The 27,329-nt window shown below is 37.3% G+C and overlaps 1 protein-coding gene across 2 annotated transcripts in view; it reads left to right on the forward strand.

Moving 5' to 3' along the window:
* LOC106667424 (roundabout homolog 2-like) overlaps positions 1 to 27,329 on the forward strand; it is a 246,400-nt gene that overhangs the window by 197,365 nt on the left and 21,706 nt on the right. For both annotated transcript variants that reach the window (XM_014395378.2, XM_014395379.2), the window contains exon 4: positions 21,406 to 21,690. In XM_014395378.2, coding sequence (XP_014250864.1) covers positions 21,406 to 21,690 — 285 coding nt within the window. The remainder of the gene's footprint in view (positions 1 to 21,405; positions 21,691 to 27,329) is intronic.

Raw genomic sequence — 27,329 nt, forward strand, 5'->3', positions numbered from 1 at the left:
TGCACGATAATGCCCGTCCATATGTCCTGGCATAGTACGAACCTTCAACAGCATAACATTCAGGGTCATAGACTGGCCAGCCGGGTCTCCAGACTTGAAACCCATCGAACATTTATGGGATAACCTCAAAAGACAAAGCACGTCCATCCCCCCCATGATATACTCCACGATCTTGAAAGCACTCTTCGTGAGGAATGGGATAACCTCCTGCAAAGAGACTTTTCCAGACTGGTAGAAAGTATGCCGAGGCATTTTCGGGATGTAATTAAGGCGAGAGAAGAAAATACGCGATATTGAAATCTTAATTAAAAATCTAAAACAAAATTAAAACTAATTTTATATGTCTGTCTTTTTTAAATTTAATTTAATTTTCTTTATTTTCCATTTTCCTTAGCAATTTACATTTTTTTAAACTTTTTTAGACAACAGCTCAATTATTAAACGTTAAAAACGTGAAATTTTGATTAATGTATAAAAATATATACAAATCACGTTATATTACAAGTGGGTGGGATTTTTTGCCTTTCAGTTTAGATTCGTATAGTTCATGATGATTTTTTTAGACAGTTTAACTTCACGGGTTACAAAATTGTATAGTGTACATGTATACTTCCACACTTAAGCCTCGGATACGTGAGAAAGAGCAGCCGCCAGAATTTATCTCAGGGGATTCAAACACCTGGCCAAATTCTAGTAGGGATAAATTAGAAAGGGGGTGACGTCTCAATTACTCTCCCCCGAATTATTCAATTAGTAACAGATCCATTTTCAGAAAAGGGTGTGTCTTTCATCTCTTTTCTGCCATGGAAGGTTCCCTTTGTGTAAATATGTTGGAATATGGGCGAAATTTTCCCCGGTTCTAGTTACAGTCAGAGAATCTTGAAGGAAACGTAGCATCAGAGTTGACCATGTGCCGTTCTTGACTTGGGTGAATTTGGCTGTGGTTTAATGTAAACCATTGTCTGTAACTAACAGCGTTAAGAATAAAAACAACCATAAGAATAAGGATTTTGGTAGTCCAAGAAGATTTACGCAAATTCGATTCAATCATCTCCTTTTTTTGACAGGTCTACCGACAGGCAGATTCAGAAAATTCCGTATTTCCAATGGCTCTAATTGAGCCTGGAACTACAGCCAAAAATATTTAATGGATGTCTATATATATCTAAATGTCGGAAGCATCGGTTTGATGAAGGTCATTAGTGCCATGCTATCATAAAACCGAAACAAACTGCCACACCTGCACGGGCTTCTACGTTCGTATCACTCGATGGGATAGGAAATTAAGGTCCCCTCGACAGTTTACTAATGGTCTGACAATAGACCCGGAAGATTGAGCCGTGTCGGATCGGGCGATTGTTCGAACGGCCACGTGATAGGGCGGAATTGTCCACAAATCCTCCCCCATGCTGAATCCCCGCTAGCTAATGCTATGGCCAGCAGGCGAACCGGGCAATAACTTAGCCACGACTTTAACAGCTTTACTATCACTGACGTGTCCAATCGCTTTAATCTCTTTTCCTGTTTGTTCCACAACCGAGGCGTAAATTAATCCATTTAATCTCTGACAGTGTGGTTGTGGATATTTGGTTGAATAATGAACATTCTCTCATTTGACAATGAAAAACAAATATTAACCGTAATATACAGGTATTCTGCTGTGTCATCGCTTACCCGCAATAAAAGAGACACAACTCAACAAAAGAAAATTTTACAGGATTTTTTTAATTCAAAATTTTTGCTTGCAGCAGTAGCATTACCGTTGCAATAACCGTAAATGAAATGCATATGAGCAAGATGTACATTAAGAAACAAGGACATAATTTAAATCACCAACCTGAGAAAGTTGTCAGATGATAACATAAATCAAACAGATTGAATTAAACAATAAAGAACACATAAACTCAAGAGCAAGACGGATTTCTGGAAAAATTGAGCGTGCCGCCCCTTCATCGTCGTCAGTTTTTTCAACAAATTGCAAAATTGTTGGGCCTTCTAGAAGTGCAATTCAAAAAGGTGGGTATACCGCTGAAAGTTAATTGAATAGAGAATTTTTGAGGGAATTTGCAAAGCTCCAGGAGGTTGTAGTTATTAAAAGTTACCTAACTCTGTCTGGTTGTGTTAGTTTGAGAAAAATGATGACGTAGACTTGTAAGAATCGGCTAGTTAACATTGCTCGATCTAACAGGCCAGAGCCAATGTTAGATGTTAGGTCGAAAATGTAGTCACATTGCCAGCCGTTAGGGCGTAGGTAACAAACATGGCAGCCGTGAATTTAACAGCTGTTTTTGTTTACGCGTATTTTTATTCTTAATTAAACGCCTTAATTAAATCAGACCAATACATTTATTTTGTTAATTTCTGTCCTGTCCTTACACTCTCATTCATAACAGATACATCTTCTCTCCTAAAAGTTGTAGGCTGTTAGAGGTTAGGATACATGCTGCCATGTTGGTTACCTACGCCATGACGGCTAGCAATGCGTCTACATTTTCGACCTAACAACTAACATTGGCCCTGGCCTGTTAGATCGAGCAATGTTACCTAGGCGATTCGTACAAGTCTTCGCGTTAATTAAATTATACCAATACATTTCTTGTGTTAATTTCCGACTTATCCTTATCCTCTCATTCATAACAGATACATCCCCTCTCCTATAAAGTTGTAGGCTGTTAGAGGTTAGGATACAGGTTAGGTATGTCGGCACGAATTGAAGCGTGTCATTTGTTAGTACTTTTCGAGTGCATAGATAGCATTTTGAATGAAAGAGTTGATTAATTTTCCTTTTTTTACTAAGTTCTGGTATCTTACAATTTAACACAAAATAAAACCACAACAATCAGCAACATGCCTTCAAGGAGCATTGCGGAAAAATTAAGTTTAACTCGCTAAGAAGAGAAGGGAGCGTTCACGATCTTACTGGACATTTCTTTACTCGAGTTTACACGAGTAAACATCTAATAATTTACAAGGATTATCGATTTTCCAATTTCCTGTACTACTCGCGAAGATCTACACTACATTGTACTCCATTGCCCGTAATACAACGCCGAAAGGAAAATAAAAAGCTCACATTGACTATAAAATTTTAATTCCTTCTTATAGAGCCTCGGGGGTGCTCGACATTTATGAAGAATTATTTTAGTTACCGATAAGTGCGGGAATAAAGCTTTAACTGTGTTAACTTTGAGCAATATTAGGGGTATTTACGATCTTTGTGTTAATCCTGTTAACTCTGTTAGGTCGACTAGTTAACATTGCTCGATCTAACGGACAGGTCCAATGTTAGATGTTAGGTCGAAAATGTAGTCACATTGCTAGCCGTTAGGGCGTAGGTAACTAACATGGCAGCCATGAATATAACAGCTGTTTTTTTTTACCCGTATTTTTATTCTTAAATACGTATTAATTAAACAGACTAATACATTTCTTTCGTTAATTTCATGTCATTATATTCTCATTCATAGTCGATACTTCCCCTATCCTATAAAATTGTAGGCTGTTAGAGGTTAGGATACAGGTTAGGTACGTCGGCACGAATTGAAGCGAGTCATTTGTTATTTTCGAGTGCATGATAGCATTTTGAATGAAAGATTGGATTAATTTTCGTTTTTTTACTGACTTCTGGCATCTTATAATTTAACACAAAACAAAACCACAACAAACAGCAACATGCCTTCAAGGACTGTTATAGCTTTATTTTTGGTTCTACCAGTCGCCACGCGCAGCATTGCAGAAAAATTAACGTTTAACATGGTACGAAAAGAAGTGGGCGTTCACGGTCTTACTCGACATTTCTCTATTCGAGTTAACACGCGTTAACAAATTACATGCATCGTGAATACCCCTACTGTTGTCATTTATCCTGTTGTTACACAGACCCGAATAGTTAAAAAATACCGACTAATTTTTCGATTTGTGTCTCTTTCCCGTCAGTTGCTCTTGTACTCCTATCCTTTTGGTGGATTAGAGGTTTTAGTTTTCATTCAGTAAAATACAAGTTAGCTATATTAACGGAAAAACTGCACAGTCATTAACGATTTGTTCAATAAGGATGTTTATTCTATTTATCTTATAATACACTAAAATGCCTATTTAATTGAAAAATACGTAACAAAATCAATATAAGAAAACGTTTGAGTAGGTGCGGTTATAACGAAAAATCTTTTCAATTAGTGTGTTGCAGTTTGTACACCTATTATTTAATGACTAAGATTGCTCTCGGCTGATGATGGAATCGATCCTCCGAGAGCTCCCAATTAAATATAATGGATCCCTAATTAAGTCAGTGAAGTGTCGGAGTAAATTAATCCTCAACAATTTCGAGAAGGGTGAATTTTCCCAACCCAGCGGCTGAAATGGCTCGACATCCCAGCCATCCGGCTGGTTTCTCCTCTTCTTCCTTGTGAAAATGTAATGTCCGGGATTTTAAGACGACACGGAGAGGTGAACAATATTAACCCATAGCCTGGTCGTAAAACGCGGAATGCCCGCTGGGAATTTCTTCATAACTTCTCACCTATGCCTTGGATGAAACAACTGTCGGCCTTTACGTGCCGGCACGTGGATGATCTCCGTCCAGATGGAAAATTTCTAGGAAAGTGATTTTCAATCCTCTTAGAGGGCGTGGGTGATTTTAATCCGATTCCACTTTCCTCCCTTGCCATGCATGTATTATTCATTTCGTATCGTTAGGATTAATATTTTTATCAATAGGATCAAGGGGTGAACATGTAAATTGAATTTGTTCGTTGTGCCATAATTCGAAAAAATAAAAATATTAAAATATTTATTTCGCAAATAGGTTAGGATGTAATATAGTCTAAAAACTGTTTGCTTATAGAATCAGTTTTAATTTCCTTTATTAAGACGTTAGGGGTATTCACGGTGTTTGTAAGAAGTTAACTCGTGTTAACTGGAATAGAGAAATGTCCAATAAGATCGTGAACGAAACCCCCTTCTTTTCTTAGCATGTTAAATGTTAATTTTTTCACAATGCTGTGCGTGGTGACCGGTGGAACCAAAAATAAAGCTATAACAGTCCTTGAAGGTTTGTTGTTGTTTGTTTTGGTTTTGGTTTGTAATAAATTGCGAGATGCCAGGAGTTAATAAAAAAGGAAAATTAATCAACTCCTTCATTCAAAATGATCTATGCGCTTGGAAAGTACTAACAAATGACACGCTTCAATTCGTGTCGACATACCTAACCTATATCCTAACCTCTAACAACCTACTACTTTGTAGGATAGGGGATGAATCTATTTTGAATGAGAGTATAAGGACAGGTCAGAAATAAACAAAAGAAAAGTATTGGTCTGATTTAATTAATGCTATTTAAGAATAAAAATACGTGTAAAAAAACACCTGTTAAATTCGTGGCTGCCATGTTGGTTGCCTATGCCCTAAAGGCTAGCAAAGTGACTACATTTTCGACCTAACATCTAACAATGGCCTTGGCCTGTTGGATCGAGCAATGTTAACTAGCCGGTTCTTACAAGTCTACGTCATCATTTTTCTCGATCTACCACGACTTAACAGAGTTAACAGGGTTAACCCAAAGATCGAGAATAACCCTATTGTGTATTAAAATACGATAGCAGTTATTTAAGCCCATTTGCAAGATTCGTAAACTAATGTAATAATGTACTTTTTGGTTGATATGTATTATCAAGAACAAAAGGGACGGAAATCAATAAAAAACCAAAGAAAATCAAGGTTGGTCTCAGATCATTGGAGATAAAAGCATTTTTCACATTATTTTCCTAATAGGTATTACTTTTACACTGGGAAAACTAACGCAAGAAAATAATGGGATCGAAAGGAGCCTTGAATGTGGAAAAAATCGGATTTTGTGGATGCCCAGTAAGGATGGACTGAAGAGCTAGAACCCACATGGACGATAACATGCAGAATTTGGTCGACGCGGTCATTTACCACGGAACATAAACGGTAGTTTACCAGAACCAATTGATTAAAAGCTATCGGCCTGGTTCAATTACATTTCCAACGAATCAATAAATCGATAAATGTTAACTGTCTCAATTTTATGGGGGGCAATTGCAGCAAATATTTCGGATATTTCTACCAACAGGAATCTCATCTCACCCGAATGAGTAGGTTCCAAAGGGAAATTGGGGGGGCTTTAAAACACGGTAATTACCACAGGGAGGGCAAAAAAAGGGTATTAATATCTGGACCACATGGAAATAATGGGTGAGAAGGTAGAAAATATACCCACGCCTCATGAAATAACCTACCTCTTTCGACATTATTCAAATTATTACTGATTTATCGGTGACTTCAGCGATAATGCATTAAATGAATAAAATAGAAATGAAAGTGAATCGAAAACTCTGAATTCAACCGAAGCCGTTGAAATGTAGGAAACCATGAAATATATATTAAATATAATACATAATATAATGTAATTATTATTACCCAAAGTACACAGGTAAATAGGTTTAAATATTGTTACGGCCCTTCCGGTCGTTTCGAATTTTATTTTCACAAAATGGGTTTAACATAAAAAAATTAGTTTACTTTTGTTTTAAAAAGGTTAAATCAAATAAAATTAAAATAAATGATCTTGAAACCAATTTATAGCATGCAAACCCACAAACAAAGCAAAGTACAAATTAAATCGAAAATTTTCTTATTAAATAAAAGTTAAATTTTTGTAATCACAAGACTTTGGCGATTGACACAGTCAAAACTAAATTTTTTATTGAGAAATAAAATAAACAATAAAATTAGAATAAAAATAAGCCAAATTTCAGATCCTTATAATAAAATACATGGAATAGAATTCATACTTCATTATAATGAGTGCTTAATTAGTAAAGTAATTAAAAGATCTTCAGAAAAAATAAAACTTTATCATAAAACTTGAAAATTAACTAACAGAATTAGGAATTAATCGAAAAAAGATAATCGGTCAATCGGACCACGAACTCTAATGAATTTAACCGAATTAGGTTACTCTAATCGAGATCTATCATCAAACAACTTCATTACATGTACGATATAATAAATTAGTAACAGAGTAAAAAGTAAGTACGTTTTTAGTCACATCGAGAAAAAAGAAGACGTAGACTTATACGAATCAGCTAGTTAACATTGCTCGATCTAACAGGCCCAGGGCAAGTGTTAGAGGTTAGGTCGAAAATGTAGTCACATTGCTAGCCGTTAGGGCGTAGGTAACCAACATGGCGGCCATGAATTTAACAACTGTTTTTTGTTTACACGTATTTTTATTCGTAAATACGTATTAATTAAATCAGTCCAATAAATTTATTTTGTTAATTTCTGACCTGTCCTTATACTTTCATTCATAACAGATACATCCCCTATGCTCTAAAGTTGTAGGCTGTTAGAGGTTAGGATACGAGTTAGGTATGTCGGCACGAATTGAAGCGGGTCATTTGTTAGTACTTTTCGAGGCATTGATAGCATTTTGAATGAATGAGTTGATTAATTTTTCTTTTTTAGTAACTTCTGATATTTCACAATACAACACAAAACAAAACCATACCTTTTAACACCAAACAACAACAAACCTTCAGGACTGTTATATTTTTATTTTTGGTTTTACCAATCGCCACGCGCAGCATTGAGGAAAAATTAATGTTTAACATGCTTAGAAAAAAGGGGGTGTTCACGATCTTACTGGGCATTTCTCTATTCGAGTTAACATCTAACAAACATCGTGAATACCCCTAATAGGTTATTTATTAGAGCTGTGTTAGAATACACTTTACTTAGCACATTGAACATTGAAAGCTTAAATTTATCATAATGAAATAGAAGGAGCTATATTTGTGAGGCTAATTCAAGTAGTCATTAAAATGTACTTCGTAACGAGTAGTTCTTTGTAAGTAGTTCGCAGAATGGCCACGATTGGCAAATCCCAACAGGTTTAAGATGACGCGCGGGCTCTCAAAATAGTTGCCTTTTCGAAAAATTTCGCCCGGTTCAGCACATCTGAATATTCAACACCGGTCGATACCCAATCTGGAAGGGGGATGAAAGCCCACCCGGAAAAGGGTGGATCCTCAAGATAGGGTGTAAACAGATCTCGGTCAAAGTGGAAAAAAACAGGAACCGGGGTGGGTTCGCTACACGGAAATCCTCCAAAACATACACAGAGGGTTGGTTAGTTCAAAGGGATCCTGTCGGGACATCGGCTCTCGGGAAAATTTGATTCGGTACACATTTCTGTTGTCGGACTTATCCAAGGCCTTCCTATCGTAAACGATTTCCGCCAACGAAATTCTAACTCTTGGTGGGATTTTTGTCCCGTAAAACATCATTTTTCTAAATGATTAAAGTATAATAAAAAGAATTTTCTATTATAATTATGTCGTTAAAGATTTCAAATATAAAAACACATACATACAAACTGCTTATTAGGAAAATCTGTGATAAAACTTCATCTGTTAAATTAGTGTTGATGGTGATGAAATGAGGCTAGGTAGGGGGAGGGGGTTGTTTCCCAAATCACTTAGCCCTGTGGATTATTTTACTTTCTTAGTATCTAAGTTCAGCCTGTCGACTCGATCCTTCGCTTAAGGACTTCTAGGTCATTGATTGTCGTTGGTACAATGCCTTTCCCTTGGTTTTCGTTGTAGCCCAGGTTATGTCTCCATTGAGCGGTTGCTTCACATAACCTCACTGCATAACCTACAGCATTAAATATGCCTGTTTTGTCGATGTTGTCGCAGATATCAGTGAACGCGACCGTCCGCAAAACTTACAAAAGAATTACCGAACATACAACCTACCGAATGGAAGGCAACCGCAACCGAATTCTGGTTGGACTCCTGACAGGACACTGCCACTTAAGACGGCACAGGCATGGGATAGGAGTATAGACTGTGTAGATACTGCCAAGAAGAGGAGGAGACCGCAGAACACATTCTTTCTGTGAAGGTCTATGTAGGTGCAGGTTCTTTCAACTAGGACAGGAAAAGCCACAAGGAAGAGCCTACACAAGAGGGCCAATGGCAAAGCTGCGGAGGCTGATGCTACCTGAAGCTGGCCAGTGAGTTATAAATAACATGGGAGGTTATTGTGCCTTTTTTATGTTTAAATTGGCATTGGCCCAAAGGAATACTTATTCCGATATTGCCAGCCTCCTGGTTTGGTGGAGCGCAGATGACGTTCTTTTTAATATCGTGGGGCCGGGGCTGGCGCTGTCAAAAACACACTTCCCGCAGACTATTAGAACGACGGGTTGGTGCAAATTAGAAACACTATCGGGTGTGATTTAATCCACCCTCGACATTCGGCAGGGTGACGTTCCAATTTGACAACTGGTCGTCCGTTATTAAATGCTCGATCCCTTGCGAGGGTTGACACAAATTTAAGTGCCGTTTCATTTATGCGATCCACGATTTTACTACGCCCACCCTCGAGGCATTTATTCAGTAAAACATCACGCGATCGCAATTAAAAGCATTCTAAGAAGATTGTGTTAATTAAACGGAGCTAAACGCCCCAGATAGGGCCCTGGAGTTGGGGGGAGATAAGAATGATACTAGAACTCATCATTGCTCAGCGTCTTTTAGAAAATTTCTTTAAAAAACACCCTTCCTTATGGGTTGAAAAAACCGCCCTCTTTTTGCCTCCATCGATTCTAGTATCAAGCTTCTAAGCATAAGATAATAACAGGGAACCCAACCTTCACTCCCTCATACATATAATAAAATAAATACCCATATTTAGATCGTGTGGTCATTTAACACTACAAGCCCTTAAAATTAAATTCGAGCGATTTTGAATATGAGATAATCCCAGATATTCAAAGATTTCTTCTGAAGAAATAAACTTACGTATATAAACCTAACGAATAAATTAAAATTAATTAAGGTTTTTAGTTGAGATAAAAAAGTCAATGGCACGAGCGGTATTCGAACCCACGATCTTCGGCTTGATACGCCGCTGCTCTACCACTTGAGCTATCGTGACCTCGACCACTCGGACACCGACTTCCCATCTCAACCCCACATTTTGAATTTTCCCTCCTATTCGCCACTTTTCAGTTCGAATTCCGCTCGTGCTATTGACTTTTTTATCTCAACTAAAAACCTTAATTAATTTTAATATATTAATTGGTAAAGGGGACCACGAAATTAGTGAATCTAACGAATAAAAATAGCACCATCTCAATCGAATGAATGGGTGTAAGTGTGACTGCGAATGGGTTTGGAACTGCAAGAGTTCAACGAGATGAGTAGAACTATACAAACAATACTTTTAAAAAAGAAAAAAATCTTCCCAGACCCTCCACTATTATTAATCCAGAACTAGTCTGGTTATCTCATTGTTCCGATTTCCGTTTCCTTCATGAGCGCAGGTGAGGAGGTAGTCATTTAAAATTAAAATAAACAATAAATAAAGCACTAAAAGATAGGCCTTTTGACCCAAACCTCGCGTATGTGTCCGTCGTGTAGAAAAAGGCTGTGTCCTATGTAAGTGACAGGTGAAACTCCTTGGCTCTATATAGAGAGGGTGTAGAATTGCTCCCAATATGAAAAAAGTGAGAACGACAGCGGGTAACCGGGTCCTCTGTTATGATATTTGGAAGAAACGGGATTGTTTTATTGTATACAAAATTGTTAGTTTTGGGTACTTAGCCTGTGTTGAGGGTGAATGTATTTATCAGCGTGAAATTGGTAGGACGATGGCGGAATATTAAGTACCCATCGATCCTCAGTTAGGTTAGTAATATAACAGGGGTATTCACGATCTTTGTGTTAACCCTGTTAAGTCGTGTTAGATCGAGAAAAATGATAACGTAGACTTGTAAGAATCGGCTAGTTGGCAGCCACGCGCAGCATTGAGGAAAAATTAACGTTTAACATGCTAAGAAAAGAAGGGGGCGTTCACGATCTTACTGGACATTTCTCTATTCGAGTTATCATTTTTCTCGATGTAACACGACCTAACAGGGTTAACACAAGCATCGTGAATACCCCTATTGTTTGAAAAATGACAGGATCATTATTAAATTTAGTAGATTGCAATATGGGTATTCACGATCTTTGTGTTAACTCTGTTAACTCTGTTAGGTCGTGTTAGATCGAGAAAAAATGATGACGTAGACTTGTAAGAATCGGCTAGTTAACATTGCTCGATCTAACAGGCTTGGGCCAATGTTTGATGTTAGGTCGAAAATGTAGTCACATTGCTAGCCGTTAGGGCGTAGGTAACCAACATGGCAGCCATGAATTTAACAGCTGTGTTTTGTTTACACGTATTTTATTCTTAAATACGCATTAATTAAATCAGACCAATACATTTTGCTAATTTCTGACCTGTCCTTATACTCTACATATTCAATTCTGAGTGTATACTTTCAGTGATCCTTCGATTTTACAAACTAATTTTAATTGATTTATTGTTTTATGGAAAGTATGGTTGAGTTGAAAATTCAGCGTCACGAGTGGGACAGTACCTCAGCGCTTCACCACTTGAGCTATCTTATTCTAAAGAATTTTATTTTTAACGACGCAACGTTTATAATAGGGGTATTCGCGATCTTTGTGTTAACTCTGTTAGGTCGTGTTAGATGGAGAAAAATGATGACGTAGATTTGTAAGAATAAGGCTAGTTAACATTGCTTGATCTAACAGGCTAGGATCAATGCTAGATGTTAGGTCGAAAATGTAGTCACATTGCTAGCCGTTAGGGCATAGGTAACCAACATGGCAGCCATGAATTTAACAGCTGTTGAACGAATTGAAGCGTGTCATTTGCTAGTACTTTTCGATTGCATAGATAGCATTTTGAATGGTGTTAATTTATTTTCATTTTTTACTAACTTCTGGCATCATACAATTTAACACAAAACAAAACCATAACAAACTACCAAGCCTGCTAGGACTGTTATAGCTTTATTTCTGGTTCTCCCAGTCACCACGAGCAGCATTGTGGAGAAATTAGCGTTTAGCATGCTAATAAAAGAAGGGGCGTTCACGATCTTACTGGACATTTCTCTATTCGAGTTAACACGAGTTAACATCTTACAAACATCGTGAAGTGTGTAGGGTTGATAGAGGAATATCGAGTAATCCACCACTCTAATTCGATCATCGGTATGTAAATACGAAAGAATTTTTTTAAGAAAGAGTGTGCATCTTTATGCGTTTGATGCTGAATTGACCTAGCTGCTGACAGCATCCCAAACCCGACCCCGGTGGTTGAATGGATAAAACCGAGGTTTGCCCCTGGACGGCCGACACCCGAGGTTGATGATCCTCGAGGTCTGCCGGTAATTTATCGTAATTTGCAAAAGCTGGACCGGTGGCCTGCTAGAAATTATAAGCTCAACTTTGCATGTTTGTATGTCCGTACATTTGCGGATTTGAGCCTATATAAATTCAAAAATAAAGACGGTTTTTTAACATGTCAACATATCATAAAATATTTACGACGGACATACTCATAGTTTATACTAGATAGATTTGATTAAATTTAGTTTTTGTTAGTTTTACCGCTTGAAAAAACTGTAATAACTAGTAGACCAAAAGGAAGATAGAATAATTTAAGTCTAACAATTTAAGCTTGCATAATTAGCTTCATAAATATCTTGTATAGACTTTGGATAGATTAAACAAATCTAATATAAATGTCAATACTACAAGACAAATTATATACTTACTATAACAATGGGATATCTTGATCGTTTTTACTCGATTAAAAAAAAATCATTTTGTGCTTTGAATTATTGCCGGACTTCCGCGGTGCTTCTAAAGAGGGGAGTGGTAATTAATGTCTTCATTAAGGTATAATGGGAGGCCTCCCACGTGGCTCGAAAACTGGATTTATGTTAATAATTTACCACTGGAACACCAGGTGGCCAGAGGACGTGCGGCTAGGGATGTCCCCCGAGAAAGTGCCGAACTCGTCCCATCGACCTGGAAACGGATCCGAACGGGGAAATTAAAGGATGAGAAATTATCGACTTTAAATTGGAAGGTAATGCCATCTTAATCGTCAAAATTTTTGGCTGTTAAGACAGACTGATTTTCTAATACTGGACAGCTTCGGTTTGAGACAATACTTTTGTATTGTCTTTTTTTTCCGACAGCCTGGCAAAAAGCTCTTGTCCACCATGTCAATAAAACCCCCAACCCATCCTCCCCTACAGACTATCGTCCCATTTCCATCCTCTACTTGTCCCTCACTCTTCTCTCCTCTCTAAACTCGAATCTTTTTCCTTCTCCGCCAGCACCATCCGTTGGTTCCACTCCTACCTTACCAATCGCCACCAAGCTGTCTCCCACAAAGGCCTTACCTCCTCCTTCCTCCCTCTAAAATCTGGGGTGCCCCAAGGCTCTAGCATCTCTCCTAACCTTTTTTCCATTTATATCAATGATCTGCCAGACTCAGTCCAGTCCTGTAACTATCTCCTATATGCCGATGACTCCCAAATATACATATCCTTCCACCCTTCCAATCTTCACTCGGCCACTCTCAAGATCCAAAAAGACCTAAACTCCATCAACGAATGGTCCCATAAAAATTCCCTAGTCCTCAATCCATCCAAATCCACCGCCCTAATTATCGGGTCCAGGCAACTCCTCAATTCCCTTCCCAGCATCCCACCTCTTATGCTAAATAACCATCCCATCCCCTTTTGCTCTTCGGTTAAAAACCTAGGAGTAGTCTTTGACCAAAACCTTTCCTGGCATTCTCACATTTCCCGCCATTCCATTGCCTCCCTCAGCCTGTTTCGTCGGTCCTGGCTTCTCTTACCTTTCTCCACCCGCAAACTTCTTGTATCTTCCCTTATACTTCCCTTCTTCGATTATAGCTGTTTGGCATACGGTGGTCTCTTGGATGGGGATAACGCGCGATTGAAGCGTATTATGAATTGTTGCGTGAGATTTGTGTACCACCAATCACTAATATAACCGACATCGGCAACAACGATAGCAGACTCGTCAACCCGACGAGCTATCATTAAAGGAACACCGTCAACGACAGCGTGAGTACTCGCAGCATTAGCCTGATCTCGCCTTTTAAACAGCCGACTTGGCCATTAACGCCAACTAATAACTTGGCTAATTGCTGCACTCCAGTACCATCGGCCTCTATGGAGTCAACCGACTCAGGACCCCTGACCTCAGCCAACGGTTACTCCGTCACACAACATCACCAACGGTACCACTCGCACGGTGTCGGGCTCATACCATCGTCACGGCATCTCAACACAACACTGGCCCCAGTCACTAAAAGTTACTTGTGGGAGTTGCTTCACTCAATGAGAAGATCTCAGGTTTATAATGTCGGGTTGTTCCTTGTAAGTGAACTGGCTTGTGCGAGGATTCCAAGTCAATCGTTTATCCATGAAAAATCCAAGATCAGTCACAAGGTCAGTGGTAGCCAATGGGGTTCCATTTTTATCCACATTTACGCGCAAGTATCACCTCTGTCAGATGGACATTAAAAGGATCACCTCCAGGTTAAACCAGGAGTTGAAAAAGAACCTGGTATTCTACTCGCATTTTTTTTTTTTTTGCGTTATGAACTATGCATATTAGCCATGTTGACAATTCTTATATGTGTGTTCAAATGGGGGGGGGGTATTAAAAAAGGGCTAGAGGCGACGGTGGGAATCGAACCCACGACCGCGGCGTGAGAGTCTCTCATGCTAACCACTCGGCTACCGCGGTCCCCCTTTACTGCCAAATAATACACGGACTATAATACTTAATCAATGTTTTTAATACGTCAAATAACAAATACTCGTAATACAGACGCTGAAAGAATCCAAGATAGAATTTATCCCGACAGAGGTTGAAAATGCCGAGTCGAGACATTTTTCCGGCCATCCCCTCATAAGTTTCGATTTACGAACGATTGCCTTCGCTCGACAAAAGTGTCCATAACACTCGTCAAATTTACCGTCAAATAGGTGCTAAAGGCAGGAATAAGCCCTGCCCCCTTGCCCTTAAGGGCGCGATAAACAATAGCTACAATTGCCGGAATTGCCTGAGTCATCAATTGATAATCTTTTGTATTGGCTTGTTTGGCCCTTAATGGACCCGTCTCATAAGGCACAGTCACCCTCTTTAATTATTTGTGTAAACGATCTTCCCTTGCACAACACCATTACACACACGATGGGCGTACCTGTAGCAAAGTGGTGAATTTCCACCAAAGGGATTATTTCAGTGGTTTAAAACGTAAAATTTGACGTGCTAAATTAATAATTTGAGATAAATTCCAATATTAGGGGTATTCACGATGTTTGCAAGATGTTAACTCGTGTTAACACGAAGAGAGAAATGTTCAGTAAGATCATGAATGCCCCCTTCTTTTCTTAGCATGTTAAATGTTAATTTTAACGCAATGCTGCGCGTGGCGATTGGTAGAACCAAAAATAAAGCTATAACAGTCCTCTTGAAGGCTTGTTATTGTTTGTTTTGATTTTCCTTTGTGTTAAATTGTACCATGCCAAAGGTTAATAAAAAAACAGCTGTTAAATAACCATGTTGGTTACCTTCGCCCTAACGGTTAGCAATGTGACTACATTTTCGACCTAACATCTAACATTGGTGGCCTGTTAGATCGAGCATTGTTAACTAGCCGATTCTTACAAGTCTACGTCATCATTTTTCTCGATCTAACACGACCTACAGAGTTAACAGGGTTAATACAAAAATCGTGAATACTCCTGTTAACTTACCATTTCCAGTGTTCTCTCAAGTTTACTGCTCCCATGTTTTCAAACTCTTAAAATCGTTTGTGGCTTAAAAATTTTCCGATCTACATCATGAAATTAATTTTTATTCAGATTCATTTCCTTTTACATTAATCGTGTTATCGGTATTTTGTCCCTAAGAGATCATGTTTCATTTCCTATGGCTTTGTATGTTTCTTGATGCAATGTTACACGAGAAAAGGAGTTTTAGGAAGGGTTTAATAATAATAATATTAGAGCCCGGATTTATATGAAGTTAAATTAAATCATGGCTATCTATTTCACACGGAGAATTATCGACCAACGATCATTAACAATTGATGATCGGGATCTGAAAAAACCAAATTTTAAAGGATACTCTTTAGTTGAGCTGAGTAGGCTTTTTGAAATGCGCTGCAGTCCTTGAAGGTTTGTTGTTTGTTTTGGTTTTCTTTTGTGTAAAATTGTAAGATGCCAGAACTTACTAACAAAAGTTACTACTTTCATTCAAAATGCTATCTCGTACTCGAAAAGTAATAACACATGGCATGATTCAATTCGTGCCGACATACCTAAATTGTAACAGCCTATAACTTTATAGGATAGGGGATGAATGTATTATAAATGAGAGTATAAAGAAGTGTCAGAAATTAACAAAAGAAATGTATTGGTCTGATTTAATTATTGCGAATTTAAGAATAAAAATACGTTTAAACAAAAACAGCTGTTACATTCATGGCTGCCATGTTGGTTACCTACGCCCTAACGGCTAGCAATGTGACTACATTTTCGACCTAACATGTAACATTGGCCCTGGCCTGTTAGATCGAGCAATGTTAACTAGCCGATTCTTACAAGTCTACGTCAACATTTTTCTCGATCTAACACGACCTAACAGAGTTAACACGAAGATCGTGTAGAATACCCCTAACATTTGCAAACATACTACTTTAACAGCAAAAAACCCAATTAGCAATTGGTTGACTAAATAATTAAATATTTTTGCAATATAAATATTTATTTGTAGCCTATATAGATTTGAACTGGATCGACAGATTCGTCCCAATGATTGTACAGATTCATTCCCGAGGTGAAAGTATGAGGTTTGTCACAGACAGACTCATTCCTCCCCACGAAAACTGATAGTGCAATTAATTCCTCAAATGTGAACTTCCTAACGACATCAGATGTTACGAGCTGTTGGAGTGCAATTTATAATAAAAGAAGATCAATCCTACCGGCTATGCTACTAATATCATGGACGTACATGAATGTTTAGACAAATGCAGTGTGACAACTTTGAACGGTGACGATTTCCTGCTCGATAATAATAGGGAATAAAATATGGGTATCTTCTCGTTTGATAAGTATGTGGCAGTACTGACTAGTGACACGTTTTGTACGTTTAAGTGCTCTCTAAAAATACCTCTAGTGTTTTCTCTGCTACCGAAGAAACGCACTGCTTTTTGAAAGTGTTACTGTCCAGTGCATTGATTCTATCATTTCACTGCATTTTAGTACAATCATTATTGCATTTAATAGGGGTATTCACGATCTTTGTGTTAACTCTGTTAGGTCGTGTTAGATCGAGAAAAATGATGACGTAGACTTGTAAGAATCGGCTAGTTAACATTGCTCGATCTAACAGAGTAGGACCAATGTTAGATGTTAGGTCGAAAATGTAGTCACACTGCTAGCCGTTAGGGCGTAGGTAACCAACATGGCAGCCATGAATTTAACAGCTGTTTTTTGTTTACACGTATTTGTATTCTTAAATACGATTCTTACAAGCCTATAGACATACCTTAAAGGGATATTCACGATCTTTGTGTTAACTCTGTTATGTCGTGTTAGATCGAGAAACATTATGACGTAGACTTATTAGAATCGGCTAGTTAACATTGCTCGATCTAACAGAGTAGGGCCAATGTTAGATGTTAGGTCGAAAATGTCACATTGCTATCCGTTAGGACGTAGGTAACCAACATGGCAACCATCAATTTAACAGCTGTTTTTTGTTTACACGTAGTTTTATTCTTACATAGGATTCTTACAAACGTACGTCATCATTTTTCTTCGTCATCAGAGTTAACACAAAGCTCGTGAATATCCCTATAAGGTATGTCTATTTTCGGTTTTGTTATTCTTCTCTCTATTGTATTTTGGTTTATATTGTAAATAAAACAGTTTTTTATTCATTCATTCATTCAATTGATGATTGGGATCAGGTATGTGATCCAAAAAAAAACTACTTCATTTTGGACCACGTTTCTGATCCCCCCAATCCTCAATTGTTCTCAACTATCATGTTTAATCTGTAACCGGACGTACGGTGATTACGAATATGAAAATGGTGTATTGTAAGATTTGTTTTTTTAGCAATATTTGAAAGCTTTAGTTAATCCATTAGCACTTTTACAATACGTGAATCTAATATTTCAAGTTTCTGGAATATTAACACAGGAGAAAATGATTTATGTGGCTGACATTGTGTGAAGATAATCAATTCCTTCGATTTGATTTAGCGGTATTAATTTCCGGAGTATAACTGTAACCGATCTTCCTATTAAGGCTGTTCTTATTACCTTGCTGTGGTAAACAGAGCCCCATTGGATTGAAAAGGAGCACAAAAGGCCGGATTTCAGTTCACCTGGGCGATCCCTCAAAGCCCTTTTTATCAATTTCCTTCCCAGAGATCTCCCGTGTTCATCTAAACAGGGCCGGGACCACTAAATCAACCAGGGCTATCTGACAGAATCTCGAAGTCAATTTGTCGGCCGAATTTACATAGGCGATCCCTATCTGCTCACCGGCCATTGTGCTCGTCGTCTGACGGAAAAACGGGCCCGTTTTCCCGGAGGCGGCCCTGATTTTCCGACTGACGTGCAATCAATTCAAGTCAGGCCGGACAGCTTGGAAGATGTACTTCGCCAATCTGCATTACGTGAAGATTGACTGTTGTAAAAAAAAGAAAAATGAAAACGTTTGACCGAAATTTCACCCCATTCTCTCCACCCTTTACGGTTTAAAAGATTTCAAGGAAAGAAAACTCCGACGGATATTGTGCTCTTACGATGGCATAGGGGATATTTAAAAAGTCAGAAATTTTAACCATTTAAAAACCATGTCGAGGTAGTAATGATTTCTTGCTGAGTTCGTTCCACTACTTACTTTATTGGCTTTTCCAGATTACATAATTAATCTCGTAAGGATGATCTTTAAAAATACACTCTTTCACTTTTTTTAAAAATATTTAAAAAAACAACTACTGCATTAAAATAGAAAGATATTTTACAAATTAAAGATCAATAAACAGCCATTAATAAAATAGAAGTTGCATTTACTTTAGTCATTCTTTCTCAATAGACAAAAATCCGAGAGAAATGAAATAGAATCAAAATAATTTAAAATTCTTTAAATGCTCAATTTTCGTAAACTGGACAAAATAGTGATGTAATAAATTTATTAATTTACATGTAAACACCTAACTTGTATGGTTATGTATGGCTTGTATCCTTGTAACTTGTATGGAATTATATCTATTATGAATGAGAGTGTAAGGGCAGGTCAGAAATTAAAAAAAGAAATGTATCGGTCTGATTTAATTAATGCATATTTAAGAATAAAATTTCGTGTAAACAAAAAAAAAACAGATGTTAATACGCCCTAACGGCTAGCAATGTGACTACATTTTCGACCTAACATCTAACATTGGCCGTGGCCTGTTAGATCGAGCAATGTTAACTATCCGATTCTTACAAGTCTACGTCATCATTTTTCTCGATCTAACACGACCTAACAGAGTTAACAAAGTTAACACGAAGATCGTGAATATCCCTGTAAGGTATGTCTATAGGCTTGTAAGAATCGTATTTAAGAATAAAACTACGTGTAAACAAAAAACAGCTGTTAAATTGATGGCTGCCATGTTGGTTACCTACGCCCTAACGGCTATCAATGTGACTACATTTTCGACCTAACATTGGTGGCCTGTTAGATCGAGCAATGTTAACTAGCCGATTCTTACAAGTCTACGTCATCATTTTTCTCGATCTAACACGACCTAACAGGGTTAACACAAAGATCGTGAATATCCCTATTATCTCCTACCCAGTATCTTTACCTACAAATACTGTAATGCTAGAACCAAAATAACTTGTTGGAAATTGGAAGTAGCTGCGTTTGAATTTACATGTGCCTGTTCTGTAATTGATGCTGTGTTTATCTCTCTTGATATAAGCCGTTTCTAAAAAGTTGCGTTTATGTTTGTTTTGGTCTGCGTTAATATTTTTGGATTGTTGAAGTCGAAGTAGTGTTGGTGTTCAAAGTGGTGGGTAGCCAGTGATGTTGGATTTTATTTAAGTCATAGATTTATATGTTGTTTTATCCTTTTATCCAGATATTAAGATGTAATTGCGATTTATATTGTCGGACAATTCGTTCAATGCAACTTCAGACGTAATTGTTATTGTGGGATCTTTAATTTTGTAGAAAAGAGTGTGAATTAGTTATACAGTAAAGATTTTAAAGTTATCGGAAGAAATGTTTATATAAACATAAAACAGCAATATATCAACATGACACGCAAGAATGGCACAATTACACAGAAGACAAACACTTTGAGTGAGTAGAAATACTGATTGAATATAAAAAATATATTTTCCATTGTATAAATTCACTTTTTCCACATCCTACATGTATTTGTAAAATTTAAACGATGTTTATAAATCCCAGGCCCTGAAGATGATCTCAATAAAGATCGAAACGTTGGCACGATAAAGAAAATGTTTTTATGAAACCTACATCACACCAGACCGCATCTCACGATTTCTGAATAATTATCGACTGAACAATCACCACACATTATTTGCATAGTTCTTCGGAATAATTAGCAGTAAACAATAATTTGTAGAATTTTTGAACCTTCTTAGCAATATAACCTATATAACTAATAATATAACCTAACTAATATAACCTATAAACCGAACTAATATAACCTATAAAATGTGTAAGATGTGTAAAATATAACTTAACAATTTAGATGATAATAATACTGTAATTATAGGCAATAAAAATATTACTATAAATATAGGGTTAATTTGCAGAAGAAAAAAATTCATAATGTGCGAAGTGTTGGAAGTATTAGTTTCGATACAAGAAATCGTTCGCAGATGAAATTTATCTGTTTATCCTTAATGCACATAAGTTACCAATTTCTTTCTGCGTTTAGTTCATAGTGGGTGTTTGTGTCTGTATTGGTGACTCAATTGGCTTTCCGTTTCATACGTTCTACTATTCGGGAGTGTTTTCCGATGTTGGAGCCGGCTCCGCGGATATTGCCCCGGGGCAATAAACGCTTCTCGGAAGGAGGTCATCCGTGATCAGAGGCACTTTATGTGACTTCCTCTTCTGCCGGTGGCAATATCTCAGCTGCAGGTGTCTCTTCCTCTCAATATCATTTTCCCGGCTCTCATATACCCGCGCACCCCTTTCGCGTTGTCCCTTTGCAGACTTGTACAAATATGTTTACTGATCGGGTAATGAAAATCCATGGAAACGCGTCAAACAGGCCGTCGATATGTTTAACCGTAGAAATTATCCCAGTTGTTCAATCTAAAAATACATCTGGGCTTTTTATTGTATTTTAATATTTCAAGAAAATTATATACTAAAGTTATTGATTGTTATAAACGTAATCATTTTGTTTTGTTGTGCAGTACTCCGAGACGAGTTCAGGTCAGTGCCAGTCGGGACGAGGGTAGCAGCAGGGGAAACCGCCCTCCTTGAGTGTGGCCCACCAAAAGGCTACCCCGAGCCGAGCATACTCTGGAAAAAGGACGGAACTATGATCGACCTCGAGGCGTCCGACCGGGTGCGCATAGTCGACGGAGGAAACCTGATGATCCGTGAAGTCAAACCCAGCGACGAGGGCAGGTACCAGTGCATCGCGCAGAACATCGTCGGAGTAAAAGAAACCACACCAGCCCTCCTCACTGTTCACGGTAAGCAAAACTAAACAATTTAAAATCTGTTCGAAATTAATATTCACAAAGATTGCAGCTCATATATCCATCTAGTGACATCTGTACAACTGTACTGAGGAACAACTATTTGCAGAAATCTCTAAAACCTACAAATAATCCTATTTATTTATAATATATCCTAGATTTTTTTTGTTAAGGGTATGGGAAATATCCTGTAAAATATGATAAAAATTTGACACATTGCGTTCTGGTTCTATTTGTACTGAACGTGGGAAATTTTCTTGCGTTATTTTTAAATTTCCATATCAATTATTTTGTTTACTCTTACAACCGAGAGTCACAGGGGTATTCATGATGTTTGTTAGATGTTAACTCCCGTCTGATTTAATTAATGCGTATGTAAGAATAAAAATACATGGAAACAAAAAACAGCTGTTAAATTCATGGCTGCCATGTTGGTTACCTACGCCCTAACGGATAGCAATGTAACTACATTTTCGACCTAACATCTAACATTGGCCCTGGCCTGTTAGATCGAACAATGTTAAGTAGCCGATTCTTACAAGTCTACGTCATCATTTTCCTTGATCTAACAGGCCCTAACAGAGTTAACAGGGTTAACACAAAGATCGTGAATACCCCTTTCGATGGTTAAAGATTAAACGTTAGTTCTTCCGCAATGCTGCGTGTGGCGACTGGTACAACTAAAAATTAAGCTAGAACAGTCCTTGAAGACTTGTTGTTTGTTGTGGTTTTGTTTTGTGTTAAATTGAAAGACGCCAGAAGGTAGTAAAAAAGGAACATTAATCAAATCTTTCATTTAAAATGCTATCTATGCACTCGAAAAGTACTTAAAAATTACACGCCTCAATTCGTGCCGACATACCTAACCTGTATCCTAACCTCTAACAGCCTACAACTTTATAGGATAGGGGATATATCGACTATGAATGAGAGTATAAGGACAGGTCAGAAATTAACAAAATAAATGTATTGGTCTGATTTAATTAATGCGTATTTAAGAATAAAAATACATATAAACAAAAAACAGCTGTTAATTTCATGGCTGTCATGTTGGTTACGTACGCCCTAACGGCTAGCAATGTGACTACATTTTCGACCTAACATCTAACATTGGCCCTGGCTTGTTAGATCGAGCAATGTTAAGTAGCCGATTCTTACAAATCTCCTTCATCATTTTGCTCGATCTAACAAACCTAACAGAGTTAACAGGGTTAACACAAAGATCGTAAATACCCCTACCCTCTTGTTTTAACTCTTGAAACGAGAACTGCAGAACTATTATCCATTGTTGTTGAGTTCTTGGATCAATTTTCTTGTTCTGACTGCACAAGTTTAAGCTCAACTATGGGGACACCTTTGGTTGCAACGGTGACGTTGACATGACAGCTCAAGATAAAAGTTCCAAACATCCTCCCCAAAAAAGTAAAATAGTCAGCCTATCAATGTAGGCCACATTGTGGCCAACCTTAATTCACTCCTACATTTATGAGCAACACGGGCCTTTTATTTTTATTGGTTGACACTTGGCCAGTTTCTTAATGAGCGATGAGGAGTCCAGCGTGGGTCCATTAGTAAAGGATATCAATGATGTTTTGGTGATATTGATTAGCAGGTAATTACTATCAAACCTTTGCTTAATTTTAGTAAATTCTCTTTTAATCGTTGTTTCTAAATTTGAGTGACAATCATCAGAAAACAGAAAACAGGTGTCATCGGCGAAGCACACAATGAGAGCAGGTATATCTAATGAGAATAAGTTACTTATGTAAAATAAAAATATCAGAGGACCTAAAACTGTTCCTTGCGGCACATCAAATGTTTGAATTGTACTAGAACCGATGTAATTATTAATTTTAACCCTTTGAGGATTAAAATTGGGATTCTGTTCTTTGTATAATTCGCGTTCTACATCATCATTTTTCATTTTTTGCGCCATTTTTTCTTAAGTTCAATAAAGCATTATTGTTATTAGGTCTATTAGGTTTCGTGGTCTGATTGACCAAATAAATTCTTTTCAATTAATTAATCGTTAATTAATGTTTTGGCTGAGATAAAAAAAGTCAGCGTCACGGGTGGGATTCGAACCCAACGACCTTCGGCTATATACGCCGCTGCTCTACCACTTGAGCTATTTAGCCGAAGGTCGTTGGGTTCGAATCCCGTTCGTGACGCTGACTTTTTTCATCTCAACCAAAACCTTAATTAAGGATTAATTAATTGAAAATTATTATTAGGTTTAAGTAGCGAGAATACAGAATTGGATTTAGAGACGTTTGATTCATTGAAAGATTGCGTTTATTCAGTCTGATTTTTCTTCTTCGATATTATTATTCGGTCTGTTTGTTACGAATGTTGAAATATGTCTCATGTGTCGGTTTACGCATAGCGCAAATAATATGGTCCAAAGAAGAAAAATATGCTTTAGAGCCCCTTAATACGAAGGAGGAGAGGGTCCTGAAGCTAGGACGTCTTGAATACTAAATCGCCGTGATTTGTGAAACGGCAGAATCACGTAGAGGATTTCAGTGGAGAAGAAAAAAATATAAAAATAATAAATAAAAGACGGGGGATTGATAAAACCGACGGATGGGGTGGGTCACAATGGGCGAATCAATCATAGCCAACCGTGATCAATCTTTTCCACCTCAGACATTTGGCTTCCGGTGTCAACAAGATAAACCTTTCCCGAATCGAGAGCAAACAAGGAGATAATAAATTGCCCAATTGTGTCTGCCCTGCTCTAAGTAAATACGCAAATCGTCCTGACATGTCGAAAACGAATTATATTTTAAAATTTAAAAAAATATATTACGTTTATAATCCTTGTAAATCAAAATTCTTGACTTGAGTCAATTTAGCTTAATGGTTAAAGGTAAAATATCACATACTCAGCTACTCTTCCCAACCAACTCTATTTATCATTTAGGTAATAATCAAATTACCATTTAAATAATTCATTGTACAATGTTGATGCTGGGGTGTTCTAATAAATTGAAATATATACTTTAGACATTTTATCCAGCTGTTCATTGTGACAAGGCAAATGTGTATTAAGCCTGAACACTTACTACTAAAGAGAAAATCGGTAGGATTGCTAAAATGACAGTAATATGAAAAATAGGATTCATGATTTTTGTTAAATGTTAACTGGTGTAAACTCGAATAGAGAAATGTCTAGAAAGATCGTGAACGACCCCTTCTTTTCTTTGGATGTTAAATGTTAATTTTTCCGCAATGCTGCGTGTGGCGACTGGTAGAACCAAAAATAAAGCTATAACAGTCCTTGGAGACTTGTTGTTTGTTATAGTTTTGTTTTGTGTTAAATTGTAAGATGCCAGAAGGTAGTAAAAAAGGAACATTAATCAAATCTTCCATTTAAAATGCTATCTATGCACTCGAAAAGTACTAAAAAATGACACGCTTCAATTCGTGCCGACATACCTAACCTGAATCCTAACCTCTAACAGCCTACAACTTTACAGAATATGGGATGTATCGACTATGAATGAGAGTATAAGGACAGGTCAGAAATTAACAAAATAAATGTATTGGTCTGATTTAATTAATGCGTATTTAAGAATAAAAATACATATAAACAAAAAACAGCTGTTAATTTTATGGCTGCCATGTTGGTTACCTTCGCCCTAACGGCAAGCAATGTGATTACATTTTCGACCTAACGTCTAACATTGGCCCTGGCTTGTTAGATTGAGCAATGTTAAGAGCCGATTTTTCCAAGTCTCCGTCATCATTTTTCTCGATTTAACACGACTTAACAGAGTTAACAGGCTTAACACAAAGATCGTGAATAACCCTAGTATTTTTAAAATCGTCATTATAAGCTTACTTGTGTTAAGGCCTGTTGACATCCTAGTGGAATGTTGTGAGAAATAAAAAATTCTTGGCAACATTTGTTCCCAAACGTAGATAGATTTTCATTTGTTCTCCTCTGAAAAATGCAGTATTATATACAAGAATTTAATTATTGACTACTTATTGATTTAAGTTATATATCGATACAAAAAATCAGTATTCAATTGTTTTGAAAATATACATTTAAATTATTATTTTCCGGTAACGGACTGGGATTATACATAATGTGGGAGTTTTATGGGCCGACTGACATCTGAGGTCAACGCCGGCCCTTTGGTAATTTTACTTCTTTTTCTGATCTTTCACGCGTATTTTGTTTAAAAATGCAGCTATTTGAGCGTCTCGATCTGGTGATTCTCTGCTTTTATATGTACTACGTCCGTATCCTAAAACTGTAGTCTCTAGTTTGTACCTCAGGTTGTCAACTATAGAATAGATACAGAACGATACATATTTATATCGATACCAACTAAGAAGTTTGGTTACGTTCACTCCCCCATAGTACTCGATATTCCTCGGGGCAGGGTCGAACCCACTTCATTCTCGCTAATAAATTACTTTTACTCTCCAGATGTAACACACTCACCCGAGAGTACTCCATATTCGTCGGGGCGAGTTAAGCAACCGCTTCCTTTCACGCTAATAAATTACATTCATTCCAAAAATTAACATAAGCAGAACTTCCTTTACAAATATAGAATTTGATCACATCCACTTCCACAGAGTACTCGATATTCCTCGGGGCGTAGTTAAGCAACCGCTTCCTTTCACGCTAATAAATTACATTCATTCCAAAAATTAACATAAACAGAACACCCGATCAAACATAGAAGTCTGGTCATATCCACTCCCCCAGAGTACTCGATATTCCTCGGGGCGTAGTTAAGCAACCGCTTCCTTTCACGCTAATAAATTACATTCATTCCAAAAATTAACATAAACAGAACTTCCTTTACAAATATAGAAGTTTGATTACATCCACTTCCCCAGAGTACTCGATATTCCTCGGGGCGAGGTGGAACCCACTTCATTCGCGCTAATAAATTACTTTTACTCTCCCGACATCACACACTCACTCAGGTACTCGATATTCCTCGAGACATGGGATTTTTGTTGTTGATATTATTGATTTATTTTCATATTACGATCCAAGGTTAATATTTTCACTCTAGGAACTAAAAGGTAGTACGTACAATTTGAGCCCCAAAATCAGTTTTCCTTGTCGATTTTTTTAAAAATTAGTGTTGATATTACACAATGCATTCGCAAGCCAGACCTGATTTCTGTGACGTCGCTTTATTAAAGTTATTACGATGGTTTTAAATCGACCGGAATTATTTGAAAACCAGAAAATAATATTCGAATTGACTGTTGTCAATGGCATTCAGCAAAATTTTTAAACGTTCGCTAGTTGAAACTTACAAAATATCGAGGCACATAACAAAAACTTCCATAAACTCGGATATGTATGGATGATGATTTTTTACACGGTCTTTTTAATGGTGTTCAATGTAAAATAAACCCGCGAGAGCGAAGATGTACCCTGCAGAATGATCAAAAATCGATCGGTTAAAGCGGCTAGGTAAAAATCCCTGATCACAGTGTAGTGTTGTGCTTCATTGTTATTATTATTGGAGAGGATTTGTTCTGAAATGAAGTATTAAAGAAAATTTAATATGTTGGACGTCAGAATGTAATTTACATGGTTTTTGAACAACCGGGGTGTTGCTATTTTAGACGATAATACTGGGCTAAAACCA

The sequence above is a fragment of the Cimex lectularius genome, unplaced genomic scaffold (genome assembly GCF_000648675.2).
Source record: "Cimex lectularius strain Harlan isolate CLEC.00 unplaced genomic scaffold, Clec_2.1 scaffold10, whole genome shotgun sequence".
In the NCBI taxonomy this organism is placed as follows: domain Eukaryota; kingdom Metazoa; phylum Arthropoda; class Insecta; order Hemiptera; family Cimicidae; genus Cimex; species Cimex lectularius.